The sequence below is a fragment of the Oxyura jamaicensis genome, chromosome 6 (genome assembly GCF_011077185.1).
Source record: "Oxyura jamaicensis isolate SHBP4307 breed ruddy duck chromosome 6, BPBGC_Ojam_1.0, whole genome shotgun sequence".
In the NCBI taxonomy this organism is placed as follows: Eukaryota; Metazoa; Chordata; class Aves; order Anseriformes; family Anatidae; genus Oxyura; species Oxyura jamaicensis.
In genome coordinates, this window is record NC_048898.1 from 2878559 (window position 1) to 2889636 (window position 11078).

An 11078-nucleotide genomic window follows, 5' to 3' on the forward strand; every position below is an offset into this window, starting at 1 on the left:
ATCCTGTGTTTCTAAACCCGAATTACTGCTAGCTGCTGCACCAGCCCCCAGGAGGCCCAGCAGGACACAGTGCTCTGATCCATTGCCCGGGCATGGGGAGTTGTGGAAGAAGAGAAACTCTCTGCCTCACACCCAGCAGGGCCGGGAGCAGAGCAGCCCGCTGGCTGCCTCGCTGGGCAGGGTGCTTGTGCCGCACACCCTGGGCAAGCGGCCCCCGCTCAGCGCCCGGCGGCTCCGTTCCGGGACCTTCCGACAGCAGCCCAAGCCCCGGTGCTGCAGGGGCTGAGCCGGTTCCAGTGGGATTGTGCAAACGCAACCCCCGGCGTTTCTCCGGGAGACAGACCCGCTCCAAATCTCCACGGCGCACTTTGCACCCTGATTGCCGTGACCTCATCCCGGCTCCCCCCGCAGCGTTTAAAGTCCAGGGCAGAGGGGCGCTCACCTGCCTCCGACGCAGCACAGCTCGCCCTGCTCCTCCCGGCCCGCACGAAGGCTCCGGGGCCTGGATCCGGGCTGCAGGATGCGGCTGCTTTTCGAGGCAGCGGTTCTGTGCCTGACCCTGGCCTTGGGGCACGGCACTGAGGACACGACGCAGGAGAACGCCGCCCAGCAAACCTCCTCCACGGAGTCGTACTTTCCAGAATGGGGCATCGGGGCCATCCGGGACAGCTTTGAAACAGTTAACAGCTACTTTGACTCCTTCTTGGAACTGCTTGGGGGGAAAAATGGCGTTTGTCAGTACAGATGTCGATATGGTAAGTGAAGGGCGTCCAGGGACGTGGGGCAGAACGCTCCAGAACGCTCTGTGCCTGGGGCTGCTGACTGCTTTGCTATGACAGGCACTGTCCATTAGTGCCCTCGGGGATGGTAGAAGGGCTATCAGTAGAGTGGCCTGGCAAGGCATTTAGCACTGTCCCAGCGATGTGTATGCTCTGTTACTTTCCTAATCTGGTGCTAAGGAGGCCCTCAGAGTGGTGCTGCTGGCCCCCACGTCCCCACCTAGCTCTTCCTGCCTCCTCTCTCCCCGCCCTGTCTTCCCCTCCTGTGTGGGAACTCGCAGCTCTCCTTCCCGAGGCCACCCACCACCCAAGCCTGGGCGGCACGGGAAGGCCACCGCAGAGAGCCACGACTTCTCTGCCGGTGCCAGCACCAGAAACCCAGCCCTCATCCTTCCCCCTAAGCAGCAACTGCTCTGTGCTGGGTGCAATGGGACAAGAGGAGAGGACGTGGGTCTTACAGCCAGGGTGTGGGGGTGACCCGGCCGCCCAGTTACGAGGCCCTGGTGGGGAGGACGAGCTGCTGGCCTGACTCAGAAGGGGCTGTTTGTGTCGGCAGCGGCCGTAATCTCAGCAACCTTCGGAGTGTGGTTATTCAGCAGCCGCGAGTTGGCTAATAGCAGGGGTTGGAGGAGGGGAGATAACAGGAAGGTAAACGAGCCCCACTGTCACCACGGAGGAACCTTTAGTACTCAAGGCGGAATGAGGCAGCCACTGCTCACCTTGGACTTTGAGAGATTTACCAAAAAGGAAAGGTTTGGATCATCCCCCAGGGAGGGCACCGGGGGAAACACAGATGCTACAGAGTGCCTGAGGTGAAATTAGGGAAGGCTGATGATACTCAGAGCTCATTCTGAGAAGGAAGCTCATTCTGACTCCCCATTGTCAAGTCCTGGAGAAGTTACCGCTCCCAGGCCAGGTCTCTCCCTGCCCTGGTCCTGTGCTCTCTGTGCACCTCCACAGAGCAGTGCAAACACCTGCCCGCTCCCCAGGAGCATCCTGCTTCTTATCAGAGAGATCTTCACCTAGAAAGGAAAACAAACACACACTTCTTTAGCCCTGTTCCCGTCCTCTGCTGAACAGCTCATTAATCACTGGCTGGAGGAGGAAACTTAAAATGCTACCCGCATGCCTCCCAGGGCCTTGCTGCACCCTCCCAGGACCATTGGTCTGTGCTGGTCGCGAGCACAGACACCGCAAACTGCAAGCAGAGGGGATGCAGGGACAATTCCCAGCGCAGATGCCTGTGCCCAGAAGAACGAATGCCAACCATCTTTATTGTCTTGCTGCTGAAGCACGGCCTGATTGCTTTTCTCCCAGCCAAGAAACAAAATCGGTGCATTCCACTCTCCCACTTCAGACAAGAAATACTGATAATAGCTTATTTTGCCGTGATAAAGGTCAGGACTCACCTGTAATTGCCACATCCATCTTCAGCTGAGCACGAACTCTTGGCTGGTCTGGCTGCCAGCCTCTCCTCCAGATTGATCAGCACCTGGTGAGGTCTGAGAACAAACAAGGTGACGGATTGCTCCCTTACCTCAGAACATTATGGTTACCCAAGTATTTGCAGGAAAATACCTCCTCCTCTCTGGACATCTCAGGGGGAACAACAGCCCCACGTGGGAGTAAATCCCCTGACAGCTTCTCTCAGCTGTCTGGCCGGGCAGGACGCTGATGTTCTGCACAGCGCCTGAGGCACACCTTCCACCACAGCACTCAACGGCCGTGGTGAGGAAGGACAGCGTCTGCCCAAAGCAGAGAAATAACCTGGTCCCCCCACCACAGCAAGGGACCCCAGGACCATCTGTTCACCTGGAAATCTCTTCCCTTCACCCTACCCCAGTACTGCAGTGTCTCAGACCTCCTGCATGGGCCACAAATCTCCTCTAGCCAGTGGGCCGTTTTCCAGCCTCTTGGCACAGCCACAACAGCTTGGGGATGTGAAAATGCATCAGGAAAACTCGCTTCCCATTAGAAACTTGACTTTGGTTCTCCTATAAGGCAATGCCAATGAGGCCCTGCCCTGAAATACATCTTCCAGAGAACAGGCTTTCTCAGCAGGGCCGCGCTTCTATACATCAGCATCGCCCCTCAGGCAGACCACGAGAGGTGCCCGGTGAAACACAGGCAGCAAAACAGCCAGAGCAACCCACTGAGCCCCTTCCCCACCTGCCTGTGGGATGGGCAAGCAATAAATAGTAACAGGCGCTGAGTCAACGCTCACGTAGAATGAGGAGCCCACAGCTAGTGCCTTGCCGTTGTTTTTGTTTTCCTCTCAGCCACAAACAAGATGTGGGAGAGAAGTTAACTGTGGTGTCTCGGGCTTGATCTAGCTGATCACTTTGCAAATGATTAAACTTTGTTTTTCAAAGAGGAGCAGGCAGGTTTCCTACAAAGGCTCATCTTGAGGGCAGTTCTGTTGATTTCACAATTCTCACAAGATTTATTTATTTTTTCTGGTCACCTCTGTAAAACATTTCAATAGCTGGAACTTCAGCTTGTTAAAGGTTTTCTCTAGAAACACATCCCAAAGGAGCCTCACTCCTACTCCGAATTTCCACCTTATCCCATAATGGGCAACAGGCTGCAGGAACACAACCTAGCATCAATGGTAGAAGCAAGTCATTAAAATTTGATCCCATCCTGCAAAATCTACCTTAGACTGTGAACCTGCCGCTGCTTCCTTCTTCAGCTCAAGAACATTTGACTCTGAGTCCCAATTCTCGGCTCCTTCCAGAAAAGGAACCAGGCTGTAGCCAGACCTGGGTGCTGCCCTCCTCTCACCGTGTTGCTTGGGAGCCGTGGGCTGGAGGATTCAGCCCATCTATAGACACAACCCCTTCTCTCTATAGCATAGCCACCAAAACAGCGTAATAGGCAACATGTCCTGAACTCAGACGTTACCTTGTGTCTGTGTGCCTCAATGGACTTGTGTTTTGGTGCAAAGCTCATCCAGTAGCGGTGGTGTGCTGTAACCAACCATTACCTCCAATATGTATCTATACACAGTCTCTAACAGGGATCAAGGAAGCTGGAACTTCACAACACAGGTGATGGACTTTCAGAAGTCTTAACTCGAACATGCTTTAGTTGGAGCATTCACACAGCTTACAAAGTTTTCCCAAAGCAGGGTTCAAAGGTCTTGTTTTAGCACTGCATCCTGCATTTGAGATCTCTCTTGCATAAACCCTGCCGGGGCAGAAACACACCACTGAACACGCACCACGGGACGGCAGAGAGAAACCCAGCCCCACGAGGGCTGGTCTGCACTGGAAACAGGGCAGTGCCGTCACGCTCCCTCTCTCCACTCTTTCAGCATCGAGTAAATAATTATTCAGGGAGGAACTTCTTGCTTCTCTATGCCTACTAAGAAGCATGCTAAGGGAGGGCAGATGTAAAGGGATGGAACTGTGGAGTGTGTCAGTGGCACCCGTCCTTCGCTCTTTGCACCTCCTGGAGAAGAACGAAATGTGGGGATGCAGAGCAGAGGGGAGCTGCCTGACTCTGCGTGCTTTTTGGTACAACTCTTGGGAAGATCAGCTTTCCTAACGCTTTTCCTTTCTTTCTCAGGGAAGGCTCCAATGCCGCGACCTCACTACAAGCCCCAAGAACCGAACGGCTGCAGCTCCTATTTTCTGGGGCTCAAGGTACCCCAAAGTGTATGTACTGCCACACCCACCTTTCCGAAATCATGCAATCCTCTAATCACAGTAAGCAGCTAATAATTCGGGGGAGGGAGAACGCTCAGCTGTGCTAGCTGCGGGCTGTGCCACGGCTTCTCCTCACGGCTGAGGGCAGAGCTCTGCAAAAGGGAGGGAGTATCGCTTGTGCTGCGCTAGGGGACACGCTGCCTTCCTGGGACTGCCAACAGACACGGCTGGCTGCCGACGGCAGGCAGGGCGAACGCGTCAGTCTGAGCACAGCCGAGCTCACCTCACTCAGGGAAGCAGTAAGACCTCAGGGGCTGGTGGTGGCGGAACAGGGATCACGTAGGCAGGAGCTCTGTCCATGACGGACTGGCCTGTTGCTCTGGCTGTCTCTGTAGGCACCACAAGTTTCCTGAGCAGAGTGCTAGCAGAAGAAAAGGGATGTCCAAGCAGGGCATCAGTGTGGGGAAATGTGTTTTTATCGACCCTGTGCTCTTGTGAGACACATTTGATGCTGGGCAGCTCAGTGATTATGCTAATGATGAATTAGCATAATGCACAAACAGCAGTATCTGGACGCATTATCCACACCACTCCCTCCCGTGCTTTTTGCCTCTACTGAGTACTGAAATAAACCTGCGGGCTTTAATGCTGCACCCCCTCACTGTTTTAAAGGCAATTAATGAAATCATATTGGAATCACCAGGAAAAGCTCTCCCAAGAGGCTCTAAGAGGAGAAATTACTATTCAGCAGGTGCATTACTGCTGCCCATGAAGCCTGCAGCAATTAGGCCGATTCCTGCCCTGAAAACACCTCCCTTTACAGCCCATTTTTCTTGTTAGATTAGTTCCTTAAACCACATTTCATTGCAAACCTTGTGGGCATTTCTGTGGTACCGCCTCCTTCTGCGGGCGGTCATGAGCACTGAGCGCAATGGAGAAAAAACATCCCCTAAATATTACATGAGGAAAGCTGACGAGGGGAAGAATTCATAACGAGCTAATGAGTCCAGCCTCTCCAGGAGTCAGGCCCTGCTCCGTCCCCCCCACGGTTATTAGCTAAGCTTGCGGCTTACCTCCAAAGGAGCAGAACCTCCCTGATCCACGCTGGATTTATGCTTGGTCTCACGAGAGCATCTGTAGGAAACGAGGCATTAATAACACTTACAGCAGGTTTATTAGGCCAGGGAGCAGGCTGTGGGAAAAGGAGGAAAGGGGGCTTTGCCATACCTCTGGTTTGGGCAAAGGAGCCAGCGGGGCCCTGTAAAATCTCGCCCAGTTGCAGCTGTTTGAGTCCAAGGGATGCTCCTTTCCTTTCCTTCCCCAGCTAGATTTGGGCATCCCTGCCATGACCAAGTGCTGCAACCAGCTGGACGTTTGTTACGACACCTGCGGGGCCAACAAGTACCGCTGCGATGCGAAGTTCCGCTGGTGCCTCCACTCCATCTGCTCCGACCTCAAGCGCAGCCTGGGGTTCGTCTCCAAGGTGGAAGGTAGGGCTGCGTGGCGGTAATGTGGGACAGGCGGAGAGCACTGCCTGCTGCGTGCTGCCAGGGTAAGACGTGCCTAAGGAAGGTGGCACCGAGATGGTTAAAGATGTTTGCAGGAGCTTTGGGCTTAAAAACAGGCAGAGCCCTTGAGAACAGCCCCTCTTGGCTCCTAAGGCCTGTCGTTAGGTGAAGCTGAGCTGCATTTGTTTTCCAGAGGTGCAGCCTGACTAGGACAACATTGAAGTCTACGTGACCCCGGTACTAGTGTGGGTGGCTTTGTACCTGGTCACGGATAAATGTTTAGAGAGCGTGCAGGCCAGCAAGAGAAAGAGTTGTGGACTGAGACCTAAGTGCCACAGGCCAAGCACAGCCAAATTTTCATGGTCATTCTTATCTAGGGGTCCTCTTGCAGCCAACCTCTTCCTATCTCTTTGTTTTCCTCTGCCAGTTTTTCAGGTCAGCCCTCTTCATTTCAGCCTGCAGCGGTGGAGCCAACAGGCAGGCCCCGGGGAGTTAAGGGGGAGCAGAGCTCAGGCCCTGGCTGACCCACGCCACCTTTACCTGCAGCCAAGCAGGAGCAGATGCCTCCAGCGCACATCCTGGTGGCCAGAGGAGGCACAAGGGCTGTTAGTGAGAACCTCTGAGCTGTCCTCTCCTCCCACTGCTCTACCTCCTCTTGCCTTCTGCGAGTCTCCTCCACTGCCACCCTGCTCTTACGGGGGTCCTTTCCAAGGCACCAGAGGCCAAAGCAAGCAGGCAGGGGCAAAGCGGTCGCCCTCCCTTTGTGTGGATACAGACAACCCTAGCCCGCTTCCAGCGGCGTCAGTAAACCCCAAACTCGATTTCCCCACTGACTCACCACAATCTTTGTGGCACCTGCCAAACGAGCAGTCTCCCGAACCACCGATACGCAGCTTCAGGGCTGTTTTGGGGGGAGGGAAGGGGCTAGCAGCCAGGCATGCTGGTGCAACCACAGCAGGATGCTTCATGCTGGCGTCGTAACTCTGAAAGACAAAAAAAAAAAAAAAAAAAAAAAAAAGAGAAAAACAAAACAAAAACCAGAAAAGATGGGCCAGTAGTGGCTATGAACAGCTGTGAGGAGAGGGAGCTGGGAAAGACCGTGCTGTGGAGGTCTTCTGGGAAATCTGCTTGGCACACGGTGCTGTTTGTAGTGCTCCAAATGCTCCACCAGCCAGAAAAGGCTGAGAGAGGCAGGAAAGGAGCCTGGCAGGGAGGGAAGTCAGTGCCACCCCAGGTAGAGAAGAAGCCCCAGTCCAGCAGAAGGCACCTTCTGGATTTATAAAAACACATTACCCAGAGAGAACATGCCCACGTTTCGAACTGCAAGTACCCCAGCCAGCCCTCGGACGTCCCCGGGTGCCTGTTACTCACCTGCCTGATCTCTTCTTTCTCCGCAGCTTGTGAGTCCGTCGCAGACACGGTGTTCAACGCCGTCTGGACCCTGGGCTGCCGGCCCTTCATGAACAGCCAAAGGAGCGCCTGCATTTGCAGTGAGGAAGAACGAGATGAACTGTGAGGAAGAGCAGATCCCCTGGCCTCCACCAGCCTGCTGCCAAGCGTCCCCTCTCCGCACAGCGCCTTCTATCAGCCCTCGGGCCTGGGGACCTGGGCCGAGCAACACGCATCGGCTACAGCTTTTGGGCAGGAGGCTGCCAGGGAGGAGGCAGCCTGTGGAAACGGGGCAGCGATGCCTGCTGTCCAGCGCAGCTGCAGGTCAACAGCCCTGTCCCTTTCCAAGTCCATCAGCCTGAATGACCTGATGCCAATTTTCTCCACAGACTGATCGGGAAAGGCAAGCAGGATGCAGCGATGGTTGTAAACGAGGGGATCACTTGTTTGCCTTAGACACGATTGTATTAGCATCCCCTGCCCCTTACCTTTCTAAATCGCAGTGCCATGCATGAGGCTTCTGCAGCCCCCCAAAGTCCCAGTCCGTGGCCACACTGTTCACGTTTTCCCACTTCTGGTGACGGAAGGAGAGGGGTAATTTGCTCTCAGTATGTTGCTCACATCCGTCCTATCGTTACACACCCTGCCTATTTAAATACTTGGCAGAGCCTAAAACAATTTAAACTATTCAGGGACTTGGTAAGAACGAGAAGGACTCGCAGTGTTTGTGACACCGACACGTTTTGTTTGCAGTAATACTCAGTGTCTCTTACACACCTCCGGCACTCTCCCCGTCTCGAGAGGAAGCTGCTTTTCTTTGTGTCACCCAGACTGCACCTGTGTAATTATTTTCTTCCCATAACATTTAACAAAGCTATTCCCTTCAGATCCCTTTTTCACACAAAATGGCTGGGTATCCACCTCCATCTTCTGCACGAAGGCAACAGGAGGCTCACAGTTGTCTTGGATGAGCTTTTCAAAATCCTGGAGGCTTATCTGTCAGATGGCAGGGCTTATTGCTACCTCGGTGGGGCAGAGACACCGCCAGCTGAAGAGCGATCGGCAGTTTCAGACAGCACCCTTTTTAAAACGTGGTTAATACTTCCATCTGCTATCGGGAGCTTTTATTGCATGTAAAATTAGAATTTAAAGTGGTATATGCAATTTCATCTACATGCAACATTTGCAGACAGCTTGCATCTGTGTTTCTTGTTGAAAGGAAGTTGCTATCGGGTGTGCGTGCCGTGCCACATAAATACTGCAGTGTCTTCTGCAAACATATTTATGGTTATGTTCTTCCATCTGTCACGGAGAAGGCTACAGAAGGGTAATTTAACAAGGATGGAAAGAGTCTCCTTTAGTTACCTTTCTTCTAATTTGTGTTTAGATGGATGCACGGAGCTATAAATTATTTCAGCCCTGTATTCCCGTTCTTGCCAGTCATCTTTGCTTTACTGCTCATGGGGACTGCAACAACAAGACCCAATGGTATGAAAATAGGGAGCCACGAGTGATTGCAGGAGGTGCACCGGGAGGTTTTCCGTTAAGGAGGGCCTGAATTTACACTCCCAGGTGTAGTGGCCTCCTTTCCTAGCTGTGCTAATGCCACTGGAGAGGGAGGGCTGCGCTGCAAAGCTTCATCGCAGTGTGTGGCTATCAGAGCACGAGCCTGGACACTGATCATTTGTCTAAGAAATACATTTTTTTGTCGAGGGATGGGAAGGATTCCTGGTCCCAGACACTTCCCAGACTTTGCGTTCCATTGGTGAAAGTGCGCCTGTTGTCGGCTCTAAATGGGAGCACACACTTATGATTAAATGACACAATTTTAAAAACGTATCTTGTCTAATCTCGATAGCCTGCTGCCAGATTAAAGCCAGGCCAAGCAACTGGTGATGGATAATGACATACACTGGAGAAACTGGAGGGTTCTGAATAAAATCTCTGCCCACACACTGACGCTTTGGAGCCACAGCTGATACAAATCATAATGTCTTTGTGCTTTCAGACTGCCATTCATTCAAAACACTACAGGCTGCTGCACGCGGGGCAGCTACAAGCAGCGCGTTTCACAACAAAGTTAAGCTGTGGCTATCCGAAAAATTCTCCAAGCAGCTCTTAGAACTTCAAGTAATGGCAGTGACTCAAGAAAACCACCAGATAATCCTGCATAGGACAGAAACAGTGCATAAACTACGGTAAAACTTCTGCAGCTGAGCCAGTAACCGCTTCCCCTACACTCTGCTCGTGCTCCTCAGCGGCGTCCAGCTGAGGTCCAGCTTGGGTCATTGTCATCTCCACCCTGCTCTGAACGGGACAAAGGCACCGTGCTCACCCGGTGACTTCCTGCTGACTCTGCCTTTTGGCAGGATTATTTGCAACTCTTGCTGATGTTCAGCCCGCTCGGTCAGCGTGCCCTCTCCCAGTGGTGGTGCCTCAGATTTGAACTTTACGTTTCCACCGAGGACACGAAGGCAGGACTAGGAAAGCAGGTACCTGGTGTCTCCTCCTGGACACCTACCGCCTGACTTCCACTTTGCATCCTACGACAGAAGAGGCGGTGCCAGCCGAATCCCGGCCACACGTGTCAGGCAGCACTGATGTGGCTTGGATTTGAACCATGGTTGGCAGCTGGCCGGACCCTCTGGAGCACTGCTGCCGGGTATCTCGCACGCTCGGTGCCTGCTTGTGCCCTGCCTTTTGTTTCCACTCCGTGCCGTGGCTGACAAAGAGAAAAGCAAATCCCTTGGCTCTCAGATGAGCTTGGCCTTTGATTTCACGTCCAGGTTGTAAAGCTGACAAAGACAGATGGAAGCAAAAGGTAAACTGGGGAGAGAGAAAAGACTGAAAAATGGTTTTGTTCTCTGTCCAGGAGCCTTCCCCTCCACGTCAGAGGAGAAATGGCCACAGGGCAGTGGCAGATAGCAGAGCTACTGTCCCGCTCGCAGGACAAACTGAGTACCTTCCCAGACCACTCTGTTCACATGGCCACACACACCAGTGCTTCTTCCTCATTACTCCTCCAAATGATTTAGAGAAAAAGCTGTGGAGCAGCTAGGCTGCTTTGTATGGATTTGTCAGAAAGAACCAGATAATGTGCACAGGAACTAAAACAAGCAAGGAAACGAACCTTCCACTCCCCACGTCCCTCTCACACTAACGACAAACACCAGTTGCCTCTCCAGAAGGCACCAGCTAATTAATTTCATTTCCCAGCTCTTGTTTTAGCAAAACAAGTACATTCAGCAGGGGCTGTCTGAACAAAGAAGTGACAGCAGGAAATTGCCCGTGTGGTCCTAATGCAGGAGTGAATCAGCAGAACCAGGAGGGCATGGCAACACGAGAAGGGGGCTTTTTATTTCTTTTTCTTTCACATATGGTTAGGTAACACATGAAAAATGCCTTTCTGCTTACACCTACTTATTTTCATAGGAAATTTTTCATTTGTTCTACCACACGCGCACACACATATATTCTCAAATCAGAAAAGCAGCCATGGAGCCGTTTAGAAAAACCACGGAACTCCCTGCCCATCAAATGCCCATTCGTCACGGAAATGTCAGGCACCAGCAGAAATAAATCTGCGAAATGGAATATTGCTGAGGTGATTTGTGCCTCCCTTTTAAATGGTCCCTTCACATAGACTCCCCATCCATTTGCGAGCAGCAATACATTTTGGCTTTGGCAGCAATCTGGCTGCTTCCAACTGAAGCAGCAAATTGGCAATGCAGACTAGGGGGGGACTTCCAGCA

General features: G+C 52.8%; 1 protein-coding gene across 2 annotated transcripts; it reads left to right on the forward strand.

Annotated features, from left to right (window-relative positions):
• Positions 1 to 408: 408 nt before the first annotated feature.
• On the forward strand, positions 409 to 10487 carry PLA2G12B (phospholipase A2 group XIIB). 2 transcript variants are annotated; one of them, XM_035329914.1, is made up of 4 exons: positions 409 to 755; positions 4350 to 4426; positions 5754 to 5919; positions 7335 to 10487. In XM_035329914.1, the coding sequence occupies exons 1-4, from the start codon at positions 521 to 523 to the stop codon at positions 7451 to 7453; spliced, it is 597 nt and encodes a 198-aa protein (XP_035185805.1). In that variant the 5' UTR covers positions 409 to 520; the 3' UTR covers positions 7454 to 10487. The 2 variants fall into 2 exon arrangements, with proteins under 2 accessions (XP_035185805.1, XP_035185804.1); XM_035329913.1 differs by having other exon boundaries at positions 411 to 755; positions 4350 to 4438.
• Positions 10488 to 11078: the final 591 nt, after the last annotated feature.

Coding starts and splice junctions, on each gene's coding strand:
- PLA2G12B (XM_035329913.1), top strand. CDS start 521: ATGCGGCTGCTTTTCGAGGCAGCGGTTCTGTGCCTGACCCTGGCCTTG. Junction 4,439..5,753: donor GGCTCAAGGTACCCCAAAGT/GTATGTACTGCC, acceptor TTCCTTCCCCAG/CTAGATTTGGGCATCCCTGC. Junction 5,920..7,334: donor GTTCGTCTCCAAGGTGGAAG/GTAGGGCTGCGT, acceptor CTTTCTCCGCAG/CTTGTGAGTCCGTCGCAGAC.